This window comes from Peromyscus maniculatus, chromosome 15 (assembly GCF_049852395.1).
Source record: "Peromyscus maniculatus bairdii isolate BWxNUB_F1_BW_parent chromosome 15, HU_Pman_BW_mat_3.1, whole genome shotgun sequence".
In the NCBI taxonomy this organism is placed as follows: Eukaryota; Metazoa; Chordata; class Mammalia; order Rodentia; family Cricetidae; genus Peromyscus; species Peromyscus maniculatus.
In genome coordinates, this window is record NC_134866.1 from 75,557,811 (window position 1) to 75,585,033 (window position 27,223).

The 27,223-nt window shown below is 39.2% G+C and overlaps 1 protein-coding gene across 5 annotated transcripts in view; it reads left to right on the plus strand.

The window, feature by feature from the left end:
* Ankrd31 (ankyrin repeat domain 31) overlaps nt 1-27,223 on the plus strand; it is a 165,435-nt gene that overhangs the window by 12,778 nt on the left and 125,434 nt on the right. For all 5 annotated transcript variants that reach the window (XM_042261661.2, XM_042261660.2, XM_042261664.2 and 2 more), the window contains exons 3-5: nt 3,340-3,449; nt 11,578-11,618; nt 24,054-24,130. In XM_042261661.2, the coding sequence (XP_042117595.2) occupies nt 3,340-3,449; nt 11,578-11,618; nt 24,054-24,130 (228 nt within the window). The remainder of the gene's footprint in view (nt 1-3,339; nt 3,450-11,577; nt 11,619-24,053; nt 24,131-27,223) is intronic.

A 27,223-nucleotide genomic window follows, 5' to 3' on the forward strand; every position in this document is an offset into this window, starting at 1 on the left:
TGTGTGTGTGTGTAAATTCAACATTCTCTCTAATCCAGTTCATTTACTTATCTTGAAGACCTGATATTCTCTCTTTTATTTGATCTAATTTATCAGTGAATCTCTACTCTGAAATTTTTGTTTGAATTTCCTAATTTTTTATTTTAAGTTTTCATTTATTTTGGCTTTTTTCAGATATTTTACTTGGTTTTTAAATTCCATTTTCATATATTGAATTGCTTTTATTATTTCATTCATCTGTTTTTGTTTTCAACATTTATCATATCTTTATTGAGTACTTTGATCTTGTTTATTATTGCTATTTTGAAATCATTTTCTTGTATGTCATTTAAGTCACTTTCCTTGGGGGACATTACTGTGCAAGAATAATTTTTGGAGGAGACATATTTTTGGTTATTCACACTTTTTGTATTTGCAGTGGGAGTTAGGTCATTGGTAATGTAGTAGGTGTGAGAATCTAGTTTCTCTTATTTACTAAGTGTTGGAAGCTGTTTTTCCTGTTACTCCCAACTTGTCAGGTCAGCTGTCTAGGTCTTAGGGAAGCCTTTAGGCATCATTGTTAACATTCAAATGGGGTATCAGTAATGGTTCCAGCCCAGCTTGGCTGGTTTCTAAGGCCAGGAGCAGACTTACTATATAGAGTTAGATGATTCCCACAGCCATTCTTCATGAGCCTAAGGGAGGTGTCGTGGATCCCTACCTAAAGAGAAAAGGCCCTTCTTCCTGCTGAGCTTTCTCACTGACTCAGGATTTGTCTTTCTGTGTCTCCTTTATTATAATTTCTAGTTCCATTAATTTTTCCTGCAAATGTCGTGATTTCATTTTTATTTATGAATGCATGACATTGCATTGTGTTTATGCACCACATTTTCTTCATCTATTGATGGCTGTTTTCACTTCCTGGCTATTGTTAACAGTGCAGCTTTAATTATGAATATGTAAGTATCTCTATGATTTGTTGATTAAGAGTCCTTTGGGTATATGCTTAAGAGTGTTATAGTTGTGTCATATGGCAATTCTACTTTTATTTATTTATTTATTTTTGGTTTTTTGAGACAGGGTTTCTCTGTGTAGCTTTGCGCCTTTCCTGGATCTCACTCTTTAGACCAGGCTGCTCTTGAACTCACAAAGATCCGCCTGCCTCTGCCTCCCGAGTGCTGGGATTAAAGGCATGCACCACCACCATCTGGCCATCTACTTTTATTTTTTAAGGAACATCCGTGGTGGCTGTAAAAGTTTACAGTACTACCAGTGGTATATAAGGGTTCCTCTTTTTCCAATTCTCACCAGCATTTGGCATTTGCTTTCTTTCTTTCTTTTCTTTTCTTTTTTTTTTTTTTTTTGGTTTTTCGAGACAGGGTTTCTCTTGTGTAGCTTTGCGTCTTTCCTGGAACTCACTTGGTAGCCAATGCTGGCCTCGAACTCACAGAGATCTGCCTGCCTCTGCCTCCTGAGTCCTGGGATTAAAGGCGTGCACCACCACCGCCCGGCTGGCATTTGCTTTCTTGATGATAAACATTACAACTAGGGTGAACTGGAACTCAGCACTTTTAATTTGCATGTCCATGACAGCTAAGGATGTTGAACATTTTTTTCAAATATTTATTGGCTCTTTATGTTTGTCCTACTGAGAATTCTCTTATTCAGTTCATCATTACATTTTGTTTGTTTGGTTGGTTTTGGTTTTTTGAGACAGTGCCTCACTATGTAGCTCTGGCTATCTTGTAACTCACTGTTTAGACCAGGTTGACTGAGATCTGATAACAGAGCCTCCACCCACCTCTCCCTCTTGAGTGCTGGGATTAAAGGTGTGTATCACCATATTTTCTGATTAGATGGTTTTTCTTGGTGTTTAATTTTTGAAGTTCTTTATATACTCTAGATACTAATCCTATATCTGATGTGTGGCAGAGATGTTTTTCCCAGTGTGTAGGTGGTCTCCTCCTTGTGGTCATTGTTGCCTTTGATGTGCAGAAGCTTTTTATTTTCATGTAATCTCATTTGATTATTTTTGAGATTATTTCTTGTGCTATTGGTGTCCTTTCTTAGAAAATTGTTTCTTATGCCTGAATCTTGAAGCATTTTCTTCTAGAAATTTAAAAGTTTTTGTTCTATATTAAGGTATTTAATCAATTTTGAAGTGAGTTTTTACACAGGTTGAGTGATAGGTTCTTGTCTCTTTTAAAATTTGTTTGCATACGTGTGTGCATGTGTGCGTGTGTGTACGCATGTGCCCATATAGATTGAAGGATAGCCTTGGGTCTCATTATCAGAAATGCTGTCTGCATTTCAGACTGGATCTCACTTATTAGGCTAAACTGACTGTCTAGTAAGCCCCAGAGATTATCTTGTCTCTACCTCCCCAGTGCTGGGATTATAAGCATGTGCCATTACACTTAGCATTTTTACATGTGTTCTAGGGCCAAACTCATGTCCTGGTGCTTTTAGGGTGAATAAGTGCTCTACTGGCTGAGCTGTATCTCTAGCCTGCTTTCATTATCCTGTGCTTAATATATTTAGAATATTTTGGCATACGGGAAAAGAAGAGTTCTAATTTTATTTTTTCAAGTAGTAAACTAATTGTCCTAATACGTTAATGATTATTCCATTTTATTCTGTTTAAAATACTATGGTTCTGATATATTAAATAAATTTATACATTGGTTTATTTATGTGTGTGTGTGTGAGAGAGAGAGGAGTGGGGACAGTTGTGAGAGTTGGTTCCCTTCTACCATGTATGGCCTAGGGATTTGAACTTAGGTGGTCAGCCTTGGCAGGAAACAGATTTACCCACTGAGCCATCTTGCTGGGCCATGCCACATTACCTGTCTTTGTGCATGTATGTAAATTCATTTGTGTGATTATTTCTGCACCATTAGTACATTAGTGTACTTGGAAGAAATCATGTAGTTACTTCTGAGGGAACTTTTTATATTGAATGACAAAGTGTGTCTTAGCTTGGGCTGCTTTAACAAAATGACAATAAGCAATTTATTCATCAAGACATCTTCCCAGTTCTAATATATAAAATTTTCTGTACATACTCATTGCATCCCTTCACCTGAGGCCAAGAAATACCAAGCACTGTTTTGTTCAATGCAGCATGACCCCCTACCAAGAAATAATTAAAAAATATTGACATAAAAGTCACAGTTAAGAAACTGTGATATATAATCTTTTGGACTGTGCTCAGTCTAGGACTCATATATACTAAACATTCACCCTACCATTTAATAACATATAACATTAGTCCCTTGTCAAATGACATTTTACCGTATTTATACAATGCTTTAATTAATCTAAAAGTGGAATAATAAAACTAATTATATTTCATTATAGGCATGCCTTCTCCTGAGATTCACCTTGGGCTCAAACTCGGAAAGGATTCACAAGAGCAAAAGAATAAAAATAAGGTGATGCCAACTCTTAGTGAGGACCTGGTATTACAGGTGCGTTGATGATGTATGAACATATGCCTATCAAATCTGGAACCACTATCTGGCACATTACTAATTATAAGGTTTTTTTTTGTCTGTTACTGTTTTGGTTCTCTTCCTTTGTTCAGTTATTATACCTTTAAAAAGCAATCATTCAATCTCTTTGCAAATTTGATGAAGGTCATTTGTTTTAGGACAGGGAATTTAAAATATTTCCCTTTTTATTCTCTCGATTTTCTTTTTCAGTGATGATAACATAGTAAAGGAACAGAGGTTAGACATAGGATATAATAATTAGGATTTTTCATTTCTATTTTGTATCAGTTCATTTTAAATTTTGTGAAGGGAATACAAGTTTATGTGGTGTAATTTAAACAGAGGGTGCATTAAAGACCCTCTGTTGTCTTGTGTATATGTGTGTGTGTGTGTGTGTGTGTGTGTGTGTGTGTGTGTGTGTGTGTGTGTAGATAGTCTAAGAGTTATTTGCTTCTCCTTAGTGCAAAACTATTGGGGGAAGTAGGGCATAATTTAATTAGCACTTTGGCTTGGTTAAGTGAGCCAACCTGGGATACCTACTTGTAGATGAATTTCTAAATGGTCTTAGTAAATTAAAAACATGGAGCCAAATATAGGGGTGAAAGCCTTAGAGAGACCAGGGAAGTAGGGAATGCCACCAGCCAACCTTACCTCATCAGCTCTGCAGCTTCCAAATGCGAGTTACTTCCTTTCTACCCTTGTCTATAATGCTTTGCTGTTCTGCCATCTGATTTGCTCTCTCTATTCAGCTACATCACTTCTTCTTCCTACACAGCTCTGTCACTTCCTGTCTGTCTGTACAGACCTCCATGGTTAATTTATTTTAGAATTTAAGGCGTGTGCCACCACACTTGGCTGCTTCCAGTGTGGCCTTGAACACACTGAGATCCTGCCTGCCAAGTGATAGGATTAAGGGCGTGTGCTACCACTGCCTGACTTCTTTGTTTACTTATAAAAGCTGGCCTTTTTCCTCTGATCTCCAGGCAAGCTTTATTTATTAAACCACAAATAAAATATTACCACATCTACCTACAAAGACTTAAGGAATGGAAGGGAAGATACATACATGTATATGTTTGTTTTCAAGACAGGATCTTACTTTGTAGTACAGGCTTGTCTGGGACTCACTACATAGCTCAGGCTGGCCTTGAGTTTGGGAGCCAGCCAGCCTGCCTTCCTTCCTTCCTTCCTTCCTTCCTTCCTTCCTTCCTTCCTTCCTTCCTTCCTTCCTTCCTTCCTTCCTTTCTTCCTTTTTTTTTTAAACAAAGACAGATTTATTAGAAAACCTTGGACAAAGCAAAGGTGTGTTGTCCAGGCACAGATAACCAGCAGGCTAGAGAGTGAGCATTGCATGGAGGGTTTCTGAAGTCTGGGTTTTTATTGTCTGTTTCCTTGGGGGTTGGGGAGATGGCTTTATACTCCTAAAAGACATATTTCTTCCACATTCAGGGCAGGAGTTCTTACCTTGGATGGTCAGCCTGGGACTATCATGGCACCATTTTGCCTAATGGAACTGTTAAGAGGCCCAGAGGGTGTTCATTGCAGAGAGTTTTTGTTTTAAAGAATAGTGAGCCAACACACATATTAGGTACTTCTCATTGCTGGAGCAAAATGCCTGACATATGCAGTTTAAGAGGGGTTTATTCTGGCTTACCGTTAATGAGATCCTTAGATCATGGCAAGGAAGCTGCTTCTGCCTCTTAAGTACTGGGATTGCTGCTATACCTGACTCACACACATCTCTCTCTCTCTCTCTCTCTCTCTCTCTCTCTCTCTCTCTCTCTCTCTCTCTCTCTCTCTCTCTGTGTGTGTGTGTGTGTGAGAGAGAGAGGGGGGGGTGCACATGCATTTGTGTGTGTGGGTTTACTCACACCTGAGTATCATTTTAATGAAATACTATACTTTTCCTTCCCAGAATTCTCACTTCCTGGCACAACCCCTGTGAACTTTCATGTAGTTTGTCTTAGTCTGTCTGACTCAAAAGAGTGTAACTTTTCTTTTCTTCTGTCTTTTTCTTTCAGAGCCTAAGTCAGTCATTCAGGCATTCATTTAGTCTGTCTGTCTATCTATCTATCTATCTATCTATCTATCTATCTATCTATCTATCTATCTATCTATCTATCTATCTATGTATTTATATTTTTGTGCCCTGGGCTTTCTTACTCCTCTAAAGCTCCTGTTTATGCTGTGTGGCTGACTGCTGTGCCAACTTATCTCAAAGTTGGCTTTACCCCCCTTCTCCATGCTCTGGTTAGCTGCTGAGATTACAGCTTGTCTGCCCTAGGGTTTTTCTTTTAAATGCTAATAAATTTTTTGAGTTTCCATTTGAGTCCATTCTTAAATTATTTTATTAATGAGACTAAGAACTATAAGAAGGGACTCTAATTTCCTTAGTAGCTGTATCTAAAAGCATGTAGGTACATTTTTAGTAAACTGATTCTGGGATGAGGCTAGTTTTGTCTTCTAACCTTTGAGTCTCTTGAGTTTTATAAAGCCTGTGTAGAAGGATATATATATACATGGGACTTGTGTGGATAACTCTGATGTTTGTAGGCTGCATAATCAGTGAATAGCATGAACATTAATTGGAGAAGATAAAGGTAATTTATTTTCAAATTTTGAAACATTTATTTTATTTGAAGAAAATCATAGAACAAGGGGGAAAGATTTTATTTTGATTACCTTTGGCTAGCTGTAGTAGGTTTATAATTATATCTGTTATCTCAAGCTTTTTAAAGTTAAAGTTTCACTTTATTTTTAAATTAAAATATTATATCATTTTCTCCCTTCCCTGAGGAGGACTATTTCTCCTATTTTCAGCATTCCTTAGTTGCCTGTAGTTTGATTTCATCTTTCCATGTTATACATATATTGGTATGCTTCTTCCAGTCTTGTTTAGGTAACAGTATTGTTAAGGTATCATAAGTGAAGCATCCCTGCCCTTTCTAGGAGATATAATCTCACAGCAACTTTCCTGGTCCTCTGGCTCTTACAGTCTTTCTGCCATCTCTTCTGTGATGTTCCCCAAGCCTTAGTTGCCAAAGTTGTGTTGTAGGTGTATCAGTTGTGGCTGGGCACCCACCAACATTCGTTTCTCTGTATTTTAATTAATTGTGCTTTTCCATAATGGTCTTCTTTGGTTGCAGAGAGAAGTTTCTTTGATGAAGGCTGAAAGTTACACTTTTCTATGGGTATAAAGATAGATATTTAGAATGCAGTTAGGAATTATGCTGGTTTTGTAAAATGGCAGTACTATTGAAAGACCCCCGGCTGAGATCTTCCTCCGGGAGAGACCCCAAACCCAAGGAACACACCGAAACCACAGATCAGATGCAAAAGCAAGAGGGTTTATTTAGACCAGGTACCTGGGGCGAAGTCTCTTGGAGGACTTGCGCGCCTTCCTAGGGCAAGGGGGACTTTTTATGGGATCCCAGGGGCAGAGGCGCGGTTACAGAAGCGAGAAGCATAGTTACAGGGTCCCTATTGGTTGTTTCAAAGAAGGCCAGGGTGAACTTGGGGTCGTATGTGTGTGGCTGATTTGGCCTTGTCCAGGCCAGCTGCTTATTCCTCAAGGCCAGGGGGCCAGCCATAAAATATCCTGATTCGACTCAACTGTCTTTCTCCCAAGGCCGCCGACCACAGTTATCTCTCTCAAGGCTGAATGGCTGGCCATAGCTATCTCTGTCAAGGCCGGGTGGCTGGCTATGGCTGTGAACTCCTGTTTTTCTGATTTCATTAGAATGGCGTTTCTTAGGCTAAGTTATGGGGGGGGGCGCATTTTATTGGCCCAAAGCCCCATGTCCTCATAATGGAGCGGGGGTATTTCACTATGTTCTCTTCTAAGATCCATGACCTCACTAGCCTTTGGTGGTTGACTAGGTTTTTAGTATCAGGCATAGTTTCTTTCCATCTAAGGGGCCTTAAGTTCAATTAGAGAACTAACTGTTGGCTACCACTAAGATGTAAGTGCCACCATTGCACCCTTAGGGCTATCCTACCATGCTGGTTGTCATTATAGTCCATAAGCTTTGCACCAGGTAGGACTGTTGGTTGCTTCCCTCCCTTGTAGCTTCCGTTGCCCCTCCTGATGCTATGAAAGCTTGTCCTCAGACCCAGCTTAGATCCTCCAGGTCTTGTGTCTGACATGAATGGTGTGGTCAGCAATAGGGACTCACCTTCAACCCCCTGGAGGCATTCCAGGGCAGCAGCAGTAGCCTCTATTCTTTTGAAAGTCTCTTGAACTCCCCTGTTCAACAACTCCAAAGAAGATTTCTTGTGTCTGGCATTGGAATGTTTGTTCGTCTGTGGCTATTTGGCAGAATATTATCAGCCCAAGTGGCATAACTTCATACATGCACTATTGTTGGAGGTTTTTGCTCTTTTTTGAGGGGCCTGCCACCCAGCTCCCAAATAAATCACACCTGGACGCTTATTCTTATTTATCAACGCCCAGCCTTAGCTTGGCTTAGTTTCTAGCTAGCTTTCCTTAACTTAAATTATCCTGACTACCTTTTCCCTCTGGACTTTTCCCATTCTCTTACATCTGTAAATCTTACTCTTACTCTGTGGCTTGCTGTGTAGCTGGATGGCTGGCCCCTGGAGTCCTCCTCCTTCCCTGGCTACTACTTTTTCTTTTTCCCATACTTCTCCTTCTATATATTCTCTCTGTCTGCCAGCCCTGCCTATCCTTTCTCCTGCCTTGCTATTGGCCGTTCAGTTATTTATTAGACCATCAGGTGTTTTAGACAGGCACAGTAACACAGCTTCACAGAGTTAAACAAATATAACATAAACAACAGTAACACACTTTAAATTAATATTCCCTAACAGTCTCCAGCAGAGAGCACTATTTTTGGAGCTTGTGGAACCTTTTAGGAAGTAAAGCCTAGTGAGTCAGAGATCAGGAGGTTCTTGCCCAGCACTATTTTTCCTGGTCTACTAAATGTAAGCAATCTGTGCCACAATTCCTGCCACCCCAGTGCCTAGCCACTGTAACTCTCCTGCCATAGTTTACTACATCTTCTGAACTGTGAGCCAAAGTATCTTCCTTTGTTTTAAACTGCTTCTGTCAGGTATTTTTTGTTTTGTTTTGTTTTTTGGTTTTTTCCGAGACAGGGTTTCTCTGTGTAGTTTTGCGCCTTTCCTGGATCTCACTCTATAGACCAGGCTGGCCTCGAACTCACAAAGATCCACCAGGCTCTGCCTCCTAAGTGCTGGGATTAAAGGTGTATGCCACCACCGCCCAGCTTCTGTCAGGTGTTTAGTCATAGTAATGAGAAAAGTAATAATTTATTTTATAGAAGTAAGTTAAGGAAAATACATAAACTAAGTAATAATTAGAAGAAATATAATAGAAATTATCATGACATTGGGCTTAACCGTGATTTTTTTCAATAACACTCTAAGTATAGAGAAGAAAAAGATTGCCAAGTTAGATGTAATAAAATTAAAAACTATTCAGCTATGAAAGGATACTTTAACAGAGTAAGAAGGTAGTCCATGGAATGGGAGAAAATATTTGCAAGTCTTGTGACATGAGATTGTTAATCCCACTGATCAAGAATAAGACCATTACCACAGTACCAAATTTGAAGCAAACTTTAATTAAATACTGACTAGGTGGATGGGCTCTGGCCAGGTCCATACCCGGGGTCCTGGGAAATGGCCCAGAATCACAGTTTGTAGCAACTTAGGAAGGAAACCCATAATTCATTGCATTTCCCATCAGGTCGAATGAGGGCCAAGCATACATCCTGATGTATCTTCTGCCTGTGAATCTCCCGCTCACATGTGATCAAGCACATCCAGTGCAGATGTGTCAAACAAACTTGTTTAGGGGAATGAAAATATGTGGCTTGTTATCTCCCGCAAACAATAGCTTGCAGCATTTCAGGAACTATCTGCCCTTAGGCAAGGGGCTTGCAGATCAGAGGCATTTTTGTTTCATGGATCTCTTAGACATAGTCATTAAAACTTAAAATGTAGCATTGGCTCTCACAAGATTAATATCCAGAATATATAAAGAATTCTTACAATGCAACAAAAACAAGTCAATTAGAAAATGAGAAAAGGGCCCGACATGGTGGGATGGCCCTGTAATATCTCATACTCAGGACACTGAGACCAAAAGATTGCAAGTTTAGGGACTACTGGGGCTATCGTGAATTCAAGACCACACTGGAAAACTGTCTGAAGGTGAAAGAATTAAAATGAGGGCTGAGGTTACAGCTTAGTAGTAGAGTGCTTGCCTAGAATGTATGAGGCCCTTGGTTCAGTCCCCAGTACCATAAAGAAATAAAAGGAGGAGGAATAGCAAAGAACTTGAATAGATATTCTGCCAAAGAAGATATACAAACAACTAATAAGCACAAGAAACTATGCAAACTAAATCTCCCTAGGGGGACAATTTCACACTCATTAAGATGACTATTACAGGAAGTAAACAATAGAAAATAAAGGTTAGCAAGGATGTCCTAAAATTGGAACCTTTGTGCTTTGCAAGTATGGATGTAAAATGGTACATTGAATGGCAATTCCTCCCAAAATTAAACAATAGAATGCCATATGATCTAGCAATTCCACTTCTGAATCTATGCCTGGAAGAAGAGAAAATAGGGACCTGAAGTAAGTTTTTATACTCATGTTCACAGCAGAATTATTCTGTAGCAGTATTTATTATTCACAATAGCCAAAAATGGTGGAAGCAGTGCAAGTGTTCATAAATGATGAGTGGATAAGTAATATGTGCTATATAGTCAATGGAAGTTATTCAGCCTTAAACAAGAAAACATACTGATACATACTACAGCATGGATCAGCCTTGTACTGTGTCAAATAAGCTAGTCACAAAATAATAAATACTGTATGGTCCCTACTCCATGATATTCCTAGAGGAATCAAATTTATAGAGACAGAAAGTAGCTTGCCATGGGTGAAGATAGAAGGAAATGGGGAATTTGTGTTTAAACGACATAGACTTTGAGCTGAGGAATTTCTGTTGAGAAAGTTCTGGAAATGCATGGTGGTAATGGTTGTGCAAAATGTAAGTTCCTTAATGCCCCAGAACTATACACTTAAAAATAGTTAAGATGACACATGTTATGTATATTTTTTCCACAATAAAAAAGCTCACAAGGCTTCAACCTTACACAAAGAACTACAAGCAAGTAAGGAATGCTGAGAGTGGGAGAGGTAGGTTTCCCTAGGAAAGAGCACACCGATTGGTTGTTCAATACCCAATGGTGACAGTATACAGACTGAGCATGCTATATTTTGTGTCTTTAGGAATACACACACACACACACACACACACACACACACACACACACACACACACACGAAGGTAACAACAATTAATGAAAAAGAGACCACCAATTTAGAAGAGCAAAGAGGGATATAAGGAAGAGTTTAAATGGAGGTAAGGTAACTATATTATAATCTCAAAAATAAAAAATTAAAAAAGCTAAGAAACACTAATGTAAAAAATTCTCTAGAGTGTTATGCTTTTGGTTTGTTTCATTAGGTTGTCATTTCCTAGTTTGGAAATAAAAAACAAAAACATTATATATATGTATAAAAACAATATATAATATATGTATATATAATTATATATGTATATATATGTATATATTTATATTTATATAAAAAGACAACTTTGGAAAAAAGTATCCCAGTTTACCTTGTTGAGTTGGCATTGTACAGAAATTAACAGCCATATTGGTCTAGAAATGTTGAACTTAACTTTTTTTTGCATTTGTACAGGGGTAACGCACTGTATTAAATATGTAAGGTCTTATCTACGTGGGTTTGATTACAAAAACTAATAAAGTATTCTCTAAAAAAACAAAAGCAGCCGGGCGGTGGTGGCGCACGCCTTTAATCCCAGCACTCGGGAGGCAGAGGCAGGCGGATCTCTGTGAGTTCGAGGCCAGCCTGGTCTACCAAGTGAGATCCAGGAAAGGCGCAAAGCTACACAAAGAAACCCTGTCTCGAAAAAAAAGAAAAAAAAAAAAAAACAAAAAAAAAAAAAAAAAAAAAAAAAACAAAAGCAAAAACAAAAAAAAAACAAAATAAAAACAAAAACCCTACTCTTTTTCCCCCTTAGGATCCTCAAGATGAAGCAACACAAAATCAAGTTCTGTTACAGTTAAGTATAATGACTTGTGGCTTTGTTATATATATTATAGGGTATTTATTTTATTACTGTTTGTACAGCTAAGATGAGTCTGGGTTTTTATAAGACTTAAAATTATATATTCTGGAATGTTAGTGGAGTAAATATAGATTGTTTTATAAGCATTCAGGATAAATTTAATTTCATATGAAAACTTGAATTAGATTAAAGTAACTTTTTTCTGTCTGCTAATCTTATTTAAAAAGTGAATTTATAGCATAGCATAAAGGAAAAGCTTGTAGAGTCTTTGGTGTAATGAAACTTGATATCCCTCAAGTTCTTGAAAAACAGAGGTTCTTAAAATACAGCTTGTATGCCGGGCGGTGGTGGCGCACGCCTTTAATCCCAGCACTCGGGAGGCAGAGCCAGGCGGATCTCTGTGAGTTCGAGGCCAGCCTGGGCTACCAAGTGAGTTCCAGGAAAGGCACAAAACTACACAGAGAAACCCTGTCTCGAAAAAAAAAAAAAATACAGCTTGTAGACTCCTTGCTAGTTCCTGAGATTCTTTTAGGTAGCCTGAGAAGGCTATTTTATTAATAATACTAACATATTACTTGCCTCTTTCAGTGGGGTTTGCATTTGCACCAACAGTGCTCAGTAATAATAAGTAAAATGCTTAATGGCCTTAGCTGGAACCAAGGCAACTGTGTTGAACAATACTAGTAGTCATCTTTTTTTTTTTTTTTTTTTTTTTTTTTTTTTTTTTTTTAGTGCTGTGTGCTAATTGTAAAAAGGAAATGATGCTAATTTTACTTAAGAATATGTTTGAAGGATATAGGTAGGAAAGGAGGGGAAGGGAGTTAGGGAGGCATCTGTTCTGGGTAGAGACCGTCCGTTGTGGCTGCCTCGAGGCAACCGACATTCTTTTGTACATCACTCTTCCATTTTCAATAATTCTCCTTTCTCCAGAGGCCCTGGAATTGGTATACATGAAATTTATATCAATGTAATGGTAGGAGTTTTATGGACATTGCTTGATTTAGATAGCAGGCCTAGACCAGTCAGAAGAACAGGCCTTGCCCCCAACTCAGAAAGACATCAGGTTCAGGCCACACCAGTCAGAAGAACAGGCCCTGCCCCCAACTCAGAAAGACATCAGGTTCAGGCCACACCAGTCAGAAGAACAGGCCCTGCCCCCAACTCAGAAAGACATCAGGTTCAGATCACACCAGTCAGAAGAATAGGCCACACCAGTCAGAAGAACTGGTACAGGCCACACCAGTCAGAAGAACAGGTACAGATCACACCAGTCAGAAGATCAGAGACCCTCTGCTGCACCAAAGGCTAAGCTAGCCACCAGAAGGCCAGCCCCCCAACTTGGACAGAGACTCTCTACTAGACCAGAGGTCACACTGGCCACCAGAAATCCAGGCCACAAAGACCAAAGAGGAAAGAGAAACCAAGGAACTAAACACCTATTCAACAAAGACAAACTTAGAAATCTGCACCTAGGCTAATAATCATTCTAAACCCAGATGCCTAAACACCAGTATAAGAATATAATCAACAACAGCCAGGGAGGGCAGTATGGCACCACCAGAGCCCAGCTATCATATGACAACAAGACCTGAATATTCCAACGTAGCTGAAGCACAAGAAAACGACCTTAAAAACAACTTTATGAAGATGATAGCGGTCCTTAAAGAGGAAATGGAAAAAAAATTCCTTAAAGTAATCAAGGAAAAGACAAGCAAAGAATTGGAGGAAATCAATAAATCCTTTAAAGAATGCCAAGAAAGCCAAGAGGGGAAAAACAGGTGAAGGAAACTGTTCAAGGCCTGAAAATCGAAATAGAAGCAATAAAGAAAACACAAACAGAAGGAATTCTGAAAATGGAAAATCCGGATTATTAAATATGAATTATAGACACAAACATTACCAATAAAATACAAGAGATGGAAGAATGAATCTCAGGCATTGAAGATACAATAGAAGAAATAGATTCATTGATCAAAGAAAATGTTAAATCTAAAAAATTCCTAATACCAAACATCCAGGAAATTTGAAAAGACCAAACCTAAGAATAATAGGAATAGAAGGAGAAGAATTCCAGCTCAAAGGCGGAGAAAATATATTTAACAAAATAATAGAAGAAAATTTTTGTAACCTAAAGAAGGACATGCCTATAAAGGGACAAGAAGTTTACAGAACACCAAATAGATTGGATCAGAAAAATTAAGTCCCTGCATCACATAATAAACAAAACATGAAACATACAGAACAAAGAATATTAAAAGCTGCAAGGGAAAAAGACCAAGTAACATATAAAGGTAGACCTAGTAGAATTACACCCAACTTCTTAACACACACACACACACACCACCACCACCACCACCACCGTCACCACCACCACAAACAGCAACAACAACAACAACATAATAGAAATTAACAATCATTGGTCATTAATGTCTCTCAATATCAATCAACTCAATTTGTGTATAAAAAGACACAGGCTAACAGAATGGATGCAAAAACAGGATCCATCCTTCTGCTGTATACAAGAAACACTCCTCAACATCAAAGATTGACATTACCTCAGAGTTGGAAAAAGATTTTCCAAGCAAATGGATCTAAGAAGCAAGCTGGTGTAGCTATTCTACTATCTAACAAAATAGACTTCAAACTGAAAAAAAGAGGGGGAGAAGGACATTTCATACTTATCAAAGGAAAAATCTACCAAGATGATATCTCAATTCTCAACATCTATGCTCCAAATGCAAGGGCACCCACATTTGTAAAAAGAAACATTAATAATGCTTAAATCACACTTCAAACCTCACACATTAATAGTGGGGGACTTCAACACCCCACCCACCAATGGACAGATCATCCAGACAAAAACTAAACAGAGAAACAATGGAGCTAACATGTTAGGAATCAAATGGACCTAACAGGTATCTACAATATTTCAAAGAATATACCTTCTTCTCAGCACCTCACAGAACATTCTCCAAAATTGACCACGTACCTGGTCACAAAAGAAGTCTTAACAGATAAAAGAAAACTGGATTGACCCCATATATCCTATCAGAACATCATAAATTAAAGCTGGATATCTGAAGGAGACTCCCACACACTGGGGGCTCCCTTCCAGACTCCAGATTAAGCACAAACCACACCAAAACACCTGTTTTCACAGAGAGATCTTTTATTAAGTGAGGTAGAAAAGTTAAAGTGACTGCTTTCTGATTCAGGCAGAAAAACAGTTGCAGGTGTGATTCTAAGAGGAGAAGAAGGGGACGTCTGTGTTAGAATGGGCTAGAATGCAGTGGTAAAGGAGATAGGGGACTAGGGATAAGGGGAAGGGGACAAGGAAAAGATTGAAAGGGTGTTTGTCCTGTAGAGACAAAGGACTACCTCTGGATAGAGAGGAAACAGATGTGGCACATAGGCAATTGGCAGTCAGCCTCAGGAGAAGGAAGTGGCCCAATAAGGGAATAGACCTTGGTGGCTTGCTTTAGGAATGCAGTCTCAGGGATTTTAGCAAGGCAGAGGTAATGGGAGAAGGGCATGGCTTGTGAATGCCATGTTTGAGTGGGCTAGTGTCCCTTCAATATCAACAACAAAGGAAACAATAGAAAGCCTACAAATTCATGGAAAATGAACAACTCCCTACTTAATGACTACTGAATCAAGGCAGAAATAAAGAAATTAAAGACTTGTAGAATTCAATAAAAATGAAGGCACAATATGTCCAAACTTATGCAACACAGTGAAAGTGGTGGAAGAGGAAAAGTCAGAGTATTAAGTGTCAGCATGAAGAAATTGCAGGGATCTCATACTAGCTACTTAACAGCACACCTGAAAGCTCTAGAACAAAAAGAAGTAAACACACCCAAGAAGAGTAAATGGCGGGAAATAAACTGAAGGCTGAAATCAATAAAACAGAAACAAAGAACAATATAAAGAATCAGTGAAGAATCATGGTCAAATAGGCTTCATCTCAGAGATGCAGGGATGGTTCCACATATGAAGATCTGCCAATGTAATCTACCATATAAATAAACTGAAAGAAAAAAAACCCACATGATCTCTTTAGAGGCTGAAAAATCCTTTTGCATAATCCAACACCCCTTCATGATAGAAGTTTTGATTAGGGCTACAAGGAACTGATACAGCTTATAAAAACCTTCAGCAACATAGCAGGATAAAAGATCAACTCAAAAACATCAGTAGCCCTCCTATATACAATTGACAAACAGGCTGAGAAGGAAATCAGAGATACATCACCCTTTACAATAGCCACAAATGACGTGGTAATATACCTTGGGGCAACACTAACCAAGCAAGTGAAGGACCTGTATGACAAGAACTTTAAGTCCCTGAAAAAAGAAATTGAAGAAGATGTCAGAAAATGGAAAAATCTCCCATGCTCATGGATAGGCAGGACTAACATAGTAAAAATGGTAATTTTACCCAAAGCAATCTACAGATTCAATGCAATCCCCATCAATATACCAACACAATTCTTCACAGAGTTGGAAAGAATAATACTCAACTTCATATGGAAAAACAAAAAACCCAGGATAGCCAAAAGAATCCTGTACAATAAAACAACCTCTGGAAGCATCACGATCCCTGACTTCAAGCTCTACTACAGAGCTACAGTAATAAAAACAGCTTGGTACTGGCATAAAAACCAACATGTGGACCAATGGAATCGAATTGAAGACCCTGACATTAATCCGCACACCTATGAACATATAATTTTTGACAAAGAAGCCAAAACTGTACAATGGAAAAAAGAAAGCATCTTCAACAAATGGTGCTGGCATAACTGGATATCAGCGTGTAGAAGGCTGCAAATAGATCCATATCTGTCACCGTGCACAAAACTTAAGTCCAAGTGGATCAAACACCTCAACATAAATCCAGCTACTCTGAATCTGCTAGAAGAGAAAGTAGGAAGTAGTTTTGAACACATTGGCATAGGAGATCACTTCCTAAATATAATACCAGTAGCTCAGACACTGAGAGAAACAATCAATCAGTGGGACCTCTTGAAACTGAGAAGCTTTTGTAGAGCAAAGTATATGGTCAACAAGGCAAAGCGACAGCCTACAGAATGGGAAAAGGTCTTCACCAACCCCACATCTGACAGAGGACTGATATCCAGAATATATAAGGAACTCAAGAAATTAGACATCAAAATGCCCAACAGTCCAATTAAGAAATGGGCTATAGAACTAAACAGAGAATTCTCAACAGAGGAAACTCAAATGGCTGAAAGACATTTAAGGAATTGCTCAACATCCCTAATTATCAGGGAAATACAAATCAAAGCAACTCTGAGATACCATCTTATGCCTGTCAGAATGGCTAAGATCAAAAACACTGAAGACACTTTATGCTGGAGAGGATGTGGAACTAGGGGAACTCTCCTCCACTGCTGGTGGGAATGCAAGCTTGTACAACCACTTTGGAAATCAATATGGTGCTTTCTTAGAAAATTGGGAATCAACCTCCCCCAAGATCCAGCTATATCACTCTTGGGCATATACCCAAGGAATGCTCAATCATACCACAAGGGCACTTGCTCAGCTATGTTCATATCAGCATTGTTTGTAATAGCCAGAACTGGAAACAACCTAGATGCCCGTCAACTGAAGAATGGATAAATAAAATGTGGTACATATACACAATGGAATACTACTCAGCAGAGAAAAACAATGACATCATGAGGTTTGCAGGCAAATGGATGGATCTAGAAAAAAATCATCCTGAGTGAGGTAACCCAGACTCAGAAAGACAAACATGGTATGTACTCACTCATAGGAGGATACTAGATGTGGAACAAGGATGATTGGACTGCTACTCACATCACCAGGGAGGCTACCTGGAAAACAGGACCCCAAGAAAGACACAGGGATCGCTCAATGATGGAGAAATGGATGAGATCTACATGAACAGCCTGGACATGAGTGGGGGTAATGAAGGGTGAGGGTCGAGGGAAAGAGGGCTTGGGGGAGCGGGAGATCCCAGCTAGATCAAGAACAGAGAGAGAGAGAACAAGGAATAGGAAGACCATGGTAAATGAAAACCACATGAGAATAGGAAGAAGCAAAGTGCTAGAGAGGCCCACAGAAATCCACAAAGATACACCCATAATAGACTGCTGGCAATGGTCGAGAGATAGCTCGAACTGACCTACTCTGGTGATAGGATGGCCAAAAACCCCATCCAATGACTGAGGGAACTGGATGCAGAGATCCACGGCTAGGCCCTGGGTGGAGCTCCGGGAGTCCAATTAGCGAGAAAGAGGAGGGTTTATATGAGCCAGAATTGTTGAGACCAAGGTTGGATAAAGCACAGGGACAAATAGCCAAATGAATGGAAACACATGAACTATGAACCAATGGCTGAGGGGCTCCCAACTGGATCAGGCCCTCTGAATAGGTGAGGCAGTTGATTGACTTGATCTGTTTGGGAGGCATCCAGGCAGTGGGACCGGGTCCTGTGCTCATTGCATGAGTTGGCTGTTTGAAACCTGGGGCTTATGCAGAGTCGCTTGGCTCGGCCTGGGAGGAGGGGACTGGACCTGCCTGGACTGAGTCTACCAGGTTGATCTCAGTCCTCAGGGGAGGCTTTGCCCTGGAGGAGATGGGAAGGAGGGGTAGCCTGGGGGGAAGGGGAGGGGGGCGTGAGAGGGGGAAACAAGGGAATCCGTGGCTGATATGTAGAACTAAATTATATTGTAAAATAAAATAAAATAAAAATTTTAAAAAATTGGAGTATAGATCTAAATAGAGACTTCTCAACAGAGGAATCTCAAATGCCTAAGATACACTTAAATGTTCAACGTCCTTAGCTATCAGAGAAATGCAAATAAAAATGACTTTGAGATTCCATCTTACACCTGTCAGAATGGCTAATCAAAAACACAGGGACAGCTCATGCTGGAGAGGATGTGGAGCAAGAGGAACACTCCTCCATTGCTGGTGGGAGTGCAAACGTGTACAGCCACTTTGGAAATCAGTGTGACAGTTCCTCACTACCTCACGACTCAGCTATAGCACTCGGGCATGTACACATAGGATGCTCAATCATACCACAAGGACACTTGCTCAGCTATGTTTATAGCAGCTTTATTCAGAATAGCCAGAACCTGGAAACAAGCTAGATGTCCCTCAACCAATGAATGGATAAAGAAAATGTGGTACATTTACAGAATGGAATATCACTCAACTGTTAAAAACAATGACATCACGAAATTTGCAGGCAAATGAATAGAACTAGAAAAAAAATCATCCAGAATGTGGTGACCCAGATCCGGAAAGACAAACATGGTGTGTACTCACTTATAAGTAGATATTAGCGATAAAGTAAAAGTTAATCATGCTATGGTCCACAGATACAGTGAGGCTAAGTAACAAGATGGGCTTAAGGGAGGCATGCAAAGATCTTCCTGAGAAGAGGAAATAGAATAGATTTAATGAGTGAACTGGGGGTAGGTGAGGTTGGGAACATGAGGGATCAAATGTATGTGGGAGGGAGAAAATTCTGGGAGAAATTAATGGAATTGGGGAGCATTTCAAGGTCAAGGTGGAAACCTAGTGCAATGGAAACTCCATGGAATCCACAAGAGTAACCCTAGTAAAGACTTGTAGTAATGGGGGACATGGAGCCTGAACCAGCCATCTTCTGGATCCAGGCAAGGCCTAAAGTGGAGGGATTAGGATACCATCCTAGCCACAAAACGGTTGACCTACAGTTTGTCCTGCCTGCAGAGTGTTTTGGGACTGGAACATAGGTGAATGTCATAAAAGAGACCAGGGAGGCTTCATCCAGCAACTGATGGGAGCATATGCAGAGTCCCACAGACAAACATTAGGCGGAGCTCAGGGAGTCCTGCAGAGGAGAGGGAAGGACCAGAGGAACCAGAGGGTTCAAGGACACCATGAGAATATGGCCTACAGAACCAACTGACCAAGACTCATGGGGGCCTGTAGAGATCTGACCTAGGTTTTCTGCATGTATGTTATAGCTGAGTAGCTTGGTGTTCTTGTGGAACTTCTAACAATTGGAACAGAGGCAGTTTCTGACTCTTTAGCTTACTTGTGGGACCCTTTTCCTCCTACTGGGTTACCTTGTTCAGCCTTGATGTGATGGTATGTGCCTGGTTTTATTGTAGCATATTATGCTATGTTTAGTTGATGTCCCTGGGAGGCCTGCTCTTTTCTGATAGGGGCGGTGGGATCTGGGGACAAGGGAAAGTGAGGGGGAGGGGGTGCTGGGGGGAGAGGAGGGGAGTAAACTGCAGTCAGGATGAAATATGATAGAAGAATTATAGAAAAGTTGCTGGATTTTATAAAGTGTCTGCTTTTAAGTCTGTATCTTTCCAGTCTTCTGTGTGATGAAATGAGGTAGGCTTAAAGCACTTCTGTGCCATTTGAAGTCGTAACGAGAGAATCACAAGTACAGTTGGTTTAGTTGTAAACATCATAAAATCCACTTTAAAAAAACTTGAAAGAATAATTGACAGGCCAGTTATTCCCAATTGGTATATGGCTCAGTGGTTCAGAGTGCATACTGCTCTTGCAGAGAACCCACATTCAGGTCCTAGCACCTGTGTTGGGCTGCCCATGACTGCCTGTAAAGACAGGTTCAAGAGATCTGACTTCTCTGGCCTTTGTAGGGATCGGCACACATGTGTTCCTACTCACACACAAATATGTATACATAATTAGAAATAAATATTTTAAAAATGAATAAAGTAAGCTGGTCATTTCAAGAAAAACAACTAATAATTAGTGTTGCCAATAAAAAACAAACTCAATTTTCTAAATTTATTTCATGGAAATTTCATGTATGTATACAATGTGTTTTGATCATATCCACCCTCAGTCCTACTCCCTCCAGGATTCCCTGCTCTTCTCCCTCCCAACTTCATATCCTCTGTTTATAATTACAAAAAAAAAAAAAAAAAGGACCCACTGCGTCCAATTAGTGCTGCTCATATGTTCATGTGTGTGGGATTAGCAACTGGGACATGCACAACCTTCCAGTGGCCACACTCCTAAAGGAAAGTGGCTCTTTCTCTCCCAGCAGCCATCAATTGCCAATAGCTCACCAATTAGGGGTGAGACTTCAGTAGCCCCTCCTCCCTCCATGCTAGAATTTTAAACTGACTTGATCTTGTGTAGGTCTTGTGGGGGTAACGACTATTGCTGTGGGTTCATGTGTGTGGCAGCCATTTCATATCCAGAGGACATCGTTTCAATGTTGATGTTCCCTGAGCTTTGGGGGAGGATATTGATGTAGATGTCCCATTCATGGCTGAGTGTTGGCAGTTGTTCCTTCTTAGCGCTTTGAGCAGTAATCTATCCCGGCATTAATGTTGGAGCCCACCTAGGTTTTCTAGTGGCTGTACCCAGCAGGACGCATAAGAGGATGATTGGGCTACAGGCCTGGGTACCAGGTGTTTGGAAGAATCTATTTTACTATTTGTAAAAGTAGTATAGCTTCTTAATTCTTAATAACATCAATTGTAAGAACATCCACAATGACCCTAAGGTTACTAAAACATTCCTCCATTTTACAATGCATATCTTTTTGAGGCTGGATTTTTGTTATGTACTTCAAGCAAATAATATAAAGATTAAACAAAGGAACAGATAACGGTGGTAGCTATATTACATACAATAAAGAGATTTTTTTTTTTCTTTAAAAAATGTGACACTGCCAAAAAAAAAAAAAAAAAAAAAAAAAAAAAAAAAAGCCGGGCGGTGGTGGCGCACGCCTTTAATCCCAGCACTCGGGAGGCAGAGCCAGGCGGATCTCTGTGAGTTCGAGGCCAGCCTGGGCTACCAAGTGAGCTCCAGGAAAGGCGCAAAGCTACGCAGAGAAACCCTGTCTCGAAAAACCAAAAAAAAAAAAAAAAAAAAAAAAAAAAATGTGACACTGGAGCTGTGGAGATAAAGTAGGTAAGAGCCCTAGCTGTGAAAGCATGCAGACCTGACCACAAATCCCAGCACTCATGTAGAAGGTGAATATGGCCATATCTGCCAGTAAACACAGTGTTGGGGAACAAGAGAGAGGCCAGTTCACTGGCCAGCTTATTTAACTGAAATGTGAGCTTCAGGGTCAATGAGAGACTCTATCTCAAAAAAAATAAAGCCAGGGAGGGATAGAAGAAAACACTTGACATCCCTCTCTGGCCTCTGCTTATGTGCATGTAAATAGGCACAGGTGTGCACACGCGCACACACACACACATACACACACAGAAATGTGAAGCACTACAACTTCTGTTTTCTCATTTTTAGTGTGTGCACATGTTACATGTGTATGCATGCTTTTTCATGTGTGTGTGCATATGTGTATGCCTGCATGTGGAGGCCTGCGGTTAATGTAACCTAATTCATCCTCAGGATTCATCCTCAGTGGCTCTTCTACCTAATTCATTGAGGCAGGGTCTCCCTGTCAAAACCAGAGTTCACTGATATAGCTAGTCTTCCTGTCCAGCTCCCCTTGGGGATCCCCTGTCTCTGCCTTAGGAGGCTGGCATCATAGGCAGGCCACCTACTCACTGAGCATGGACATAGGTTGCTGTGGATCCACATTTGGGTCCTCAAACTTACACAACAAATGCTTCAACTGCTGAACCCTGTCTGCCAAGCCCACCACAGCTCCTCTTTTTTTTTCTTATTTTAGACAATGCAGTTTTAGTGTAAATATTCTAATACATTACTGAATTATTACTGTCATTTAAAATTTAACAACTATAAAATTTTTAAATTTCTATATTTAAATATAAATCTATATAAGTCACATAAACAAAAGTTCTTTGGGACCCTCAAGCATGTAAGAGTCCAAATATCTGAAATTTTGATTGTAAAGTAACCATTTACCCAAATAATAATAAAATTCCACTTATAGAAATGAAGAAGAAAAGGCTAAGGAAGACAAATATACCATATAACCTAATGCCTAAAGAACCACTGATGACAGTTTGGAACACCTTATTTTATGCTGTATGTATATATGTGTATGTGTATACATATATGCATATGTTTTTGTTAAATTTTCTGTAGAGATGGGATAATTTTATGGATATGTTTTTAAATTTCCAATAAATAATTTATCAGTTATTTTCTCTTTGATTTTTTTAGTATAAGTTTTTTAAATTTCACAAATAAAATGGTTTCTGTTTATTTGCTTTTGTTTTAAAAAGTACACAAAATTATTTACCATGTTATGCAGTTAAAGTGCTTTTAATTATGTAATATCTTATTGCATAACAAATGTTATGATTTGTTGAATCAGTCATTTAGATTAGACTCTTGTTTGTAGTCTTGCTTAATAAAACTAGTTTTAACATTTAGATGAGGCTTTGAGTATTCAGACTGTGTCTTAACACTCTCTACAATTCTTGTAATTAAAGAAAGGAGTTCTGCTTCTTCAAACTGTGATTTCATTTTGTTTTCAATTAGCTGAACCTGCTGAAATTGGACATTCTTTCTTGTTGGCCTCACAGAAATTACCATTCTGTTTGCAGCACTCAATCTACATTTTCAACCTAACTTCTATTGACCACTTTTGGCTTGGGACAGCAGAAAATGCTGCATTTGTTATTTTTGCTTAGGATTTGGATAGCTATACCTAATACATTAAAAAAAAAAACTATTGTTAAAACACTTAAAGCAAGAGGATTTTTTTAATTTAATTTCATTTTTATTATTATTTTTGTCTTGTTTTGTTTTTTCCAGACAGGGTTTCTCCATGTTGTTTTGGTACCTGTCCTGGAGCTTGCTCTGTAGACCAGGATGGCCCCGAACTCACAGAGATCTGCCTGGATCTGCCTCCCGAGTGCTGGGATTAAAGGCGTGCGCCACAACCGCCCAGCTTTTTTTTTTACTTTAAATAGGAAAATGCCTTTATTGCATTTATTCAGTAAATTACCCCAAAGAAATAAAATAACTGTCTGATTGCTTTTTTCAGTGAGCTTTTAATACCCAAAAGTAGAGGATCAAAATTGCAGATTAGACATGACCTTTCTTTTGGTTTAGTCCTCTTTCTTTCAATATTTTCTGCTTCCCACCTTTAAACTGGCTGTGAAAAATAAAAGCAAATATCTGAGAAGTTTCTCACATAGCTCCCACCGATATTTAAACTGTAATGGCAGACTGTCAGTATATTTGAAGGTAGACAAGTCCCATTATTTAGAGCCATTTTCTTTGACCTTGCCACCCTTATTTGGTAGGCAGTCATCTCGTGGTTCACTTTCAAACCTAAATACAGTTAAGATTGTTTGTATCCCTGAATTTACCCTTTAGCTTTTGCAGTACTCTCCAATTTTGGATTCACTTCAACAAATTGATAGTAATTGTAAAAATAATAGAATGGTGTAACCAATTTTTTTTTCATTTAAATTCTCTCTCTTTTTTTTAAATTAATTTGTTTTTTAGAACTAGAAAAAAATCCTCAGCATTCTCTGTGTCATTTCCTGACCCTGAAGTTTCATGTAGCCACCAAAAGACTGGAGGTATGTTTTCATGAGCATCAGTACATAAAAGAATCTCTCTTCAATCGTAGAAGACCTCACTAGATAGGGATTTGTTTATAACTAGGCCGGTGTATCATGCATTTTCAGTATGAAGTGAAGTTGTTGCTGACTTTTAATTGTGATTAGACTGCCCATTGGTAGTTGCAGCCAATATCTATCTGTTGTTATAAATGTGTACTTTTCACTTCTGATTTTGGGGGTTTATATTTGAGAGTAATAATTGCTTTTATGACCTTATTAAAATGTATTTATGCCTTACATAGACCCATTTCACTATTTTTTCCCCTTTGATATTGAAGTATCTTGCTAGTGACTTCCTCAAAGTGGATATTTTGCCCTCTCTTTCACAGTGGAATAGTTATGCATAGTATTACAAGAAATGAGCACAAGGACATGATAAAAAACCTGTTAAAGTTTATAAATTTCTACTTTATATTACTATCTTTGTAATTGCCTGCCCATACATGTACTTCTAGTACTAGTTTTTAATCCATGTTATTATTCATTTTTCCAATAAACATTTATTGAATGATGTATGGAGGCTATAGGTGTATGAATTCTAAATGCAGGAGTACTGATCTGTCTTGAAGCATGAAGATAAGATATATCTGAAACATGTCATTGCTGGAAAGCAAGAAATTTTTCAAGATGTCTGTGGACAGTCTGAAAGAATAAATGCTTAATCTGTTCTTGCATCTACTAGCCAAACTGTGACTATTTAAATACAGGGGGAAAAAACACAGTGATTTTTAGTGCACGGAAGTATATTTTCTAAGAAGTGCATAATAACACTAAAAAAAATGTTAAATGTTCAAATGTTTGTCTCAAGACAAAAGTGACTATAATAAGATCCTTTAAAGTTTCTGTGACTTGAAAGTAGGGACCTGTTAATACATGTGTAGTTTTTTTTCTTTTCTTTTTCATCTTTTAATGCTTAGGGATTGAATCCTGAACCTCATATATATTAGCCAGGCATTGAATTACACTCCAACCCCTTTTATTTCTTTATTAAGTATATATCTGTTCATAAAGTATTTCACTATAAGTAGAAAAAGAAGAAACCTGAGTAAGTCAGGTAGTCTTGAAGAAAGTACAAATTATACCAAGAAAGAGAATGACCACGTATACAGCTCCAGTGGTAACTCATAAAACTAATAGAAGCTATGAAACCTAACCATGTCCCAGGGTAACAGACACCAGAAGCCAACTAAGGAGACTGCTATAGTCTAGATTCCTCTACTATCAGAAAGTAAAGCTTTAAATTAGTCTGCTTTGTCATTATCAGATGCTAATAGAAGGTGTGAGTTTGAACTTCACAAGGATTTTTTTTTTTGTAACTTAACATTTTGTCTCAGAATATCATCTATGAGTTTTGCTTGGTCAGTGTTAGAAAAGCTTCACAGAGATCCACCTGGCTCTGCCTTCGAGTGCTGGGATTAAAGGAGTGTGCCACCACCACCTGGCTTTTTTTTTTTTTTTTTTTGGTTTTTCGAGACAGGGTTTCTCTGTGTAGCTTTGTGCCTTTCCTGGAGCTCACTTGGTAGCCCAGGCTGGCCTCGAACTCACAGAGATCCGCCTGGCTCTGCCTCCGGGGTGCTGGGATTAAAGGTGTGCGCCACCACCACCTGGCTTATTTTTTTAATTTGTATTTTGTGTGTGTGTGTGTGTTCGTGTATTATGATAGCACTAATTTTCTTTTATATGCATGAATGTGTTTGCCTGCATGTATGTTTGTATACTATGTGCATGCCTGATTCCTGTGAGGGCCAGAAGAGGGAGTTAGACCTCCTGGAACTGGAGTTACAGTCTGTAGTGAGCTGCCACATGGGTGCTGGGAATTGAATCTAGGTCCTCTGGAAGAGCAGCCAGTGGATGCTCCGTGGATGCTTTTCAATGTTACCTTCCTGACCTTCGAAATCTTGGCTTTGGTACTGGGAGAGACAGGACTTCCTTATTCATTTTTGTGTGTGTGTGTGTGTGTGTGTGTGTGTGTGTGTGTGTGTGTGTGTGTGTGTGTGTTTTCTTTTGGTAAAAAGTGTTTAAAATAAATTTTACTTTATTATCAACAACTTCCAGAAACATAACAGAAATAAATTAAGAGTGAATCATACTAACATATTGTTACCTCAGAATTTGTTGAAGATAATTGGTAAGTTTTGAAACCATTATAGTTGGGTGTGCTTTATCTTTATTATAAGATATTTGATGTTGAGCTCAATGGGCAAAGTGCTTATTGCTTAAGGATGGGGACCCGAGTTTGATCCCCAGAAACCCAGGAAAAAAATTGCTGAATTTTGGATTGGAGAGATGAGTAATGGCTAACAGCACTTGATGCTCTTCTAGAGTACCCAGGTTCAATTTCCACATGGTGGCTCACAACCATCTGTAACTCTAGTCACAGGGGAATCTGACACCTCTTTTGGCCTCTTCAGGCTCCAGGCATGCACATGTTATACAGACATACATGTGTGCAAAGCACCCATGCACATGGAAATCAACAGTTCATGCTGCTTTAGTTTGGCCCTGCTTTAACTCCAGTGCTGAGGAGGCAGCTCCAGTGGCTCTTTGAGCCTCCCTGGCCAGCCAGCCTCGCCTGCTCAGTGAGCGCCTAAGGACTGGTTCTCAGTCCACTCCGGTTTCCAAAGGCATGTGCACTCACTGCACCCATGTGAACATGCGTGCTCCCCCACAAGTTAAAAGGTCAATGTTCTAAACAGTTTCATCCTATTATATTTGTAGTTTTCATTTTCCACAGAAATTTCCGTTTGTAATCAATGTTTAAGTGTCAGAGAGGCAGTAATTGTCAAGTCTTCAAGTGGATGTGTGCACACGTGCATGTTTGCATACGCATGCTGAGTGAGGTTCGAGGTTGAGATCAGATGCCTTGTCAGTAACTATGCACCTAATGTTCAAGACTCGGTCACTCACTGAATGTAGAGCTTGTAGCAACCAGCTTCTGTGTGGATGCTGGGGATTAAACTCAGGTTCTCATGTTTGTGCGACAAGTACTTCACTGACTGGACCACAGCCCCAGCCCCTCACACCATATTATTCCCTCAAAATACCTATTTT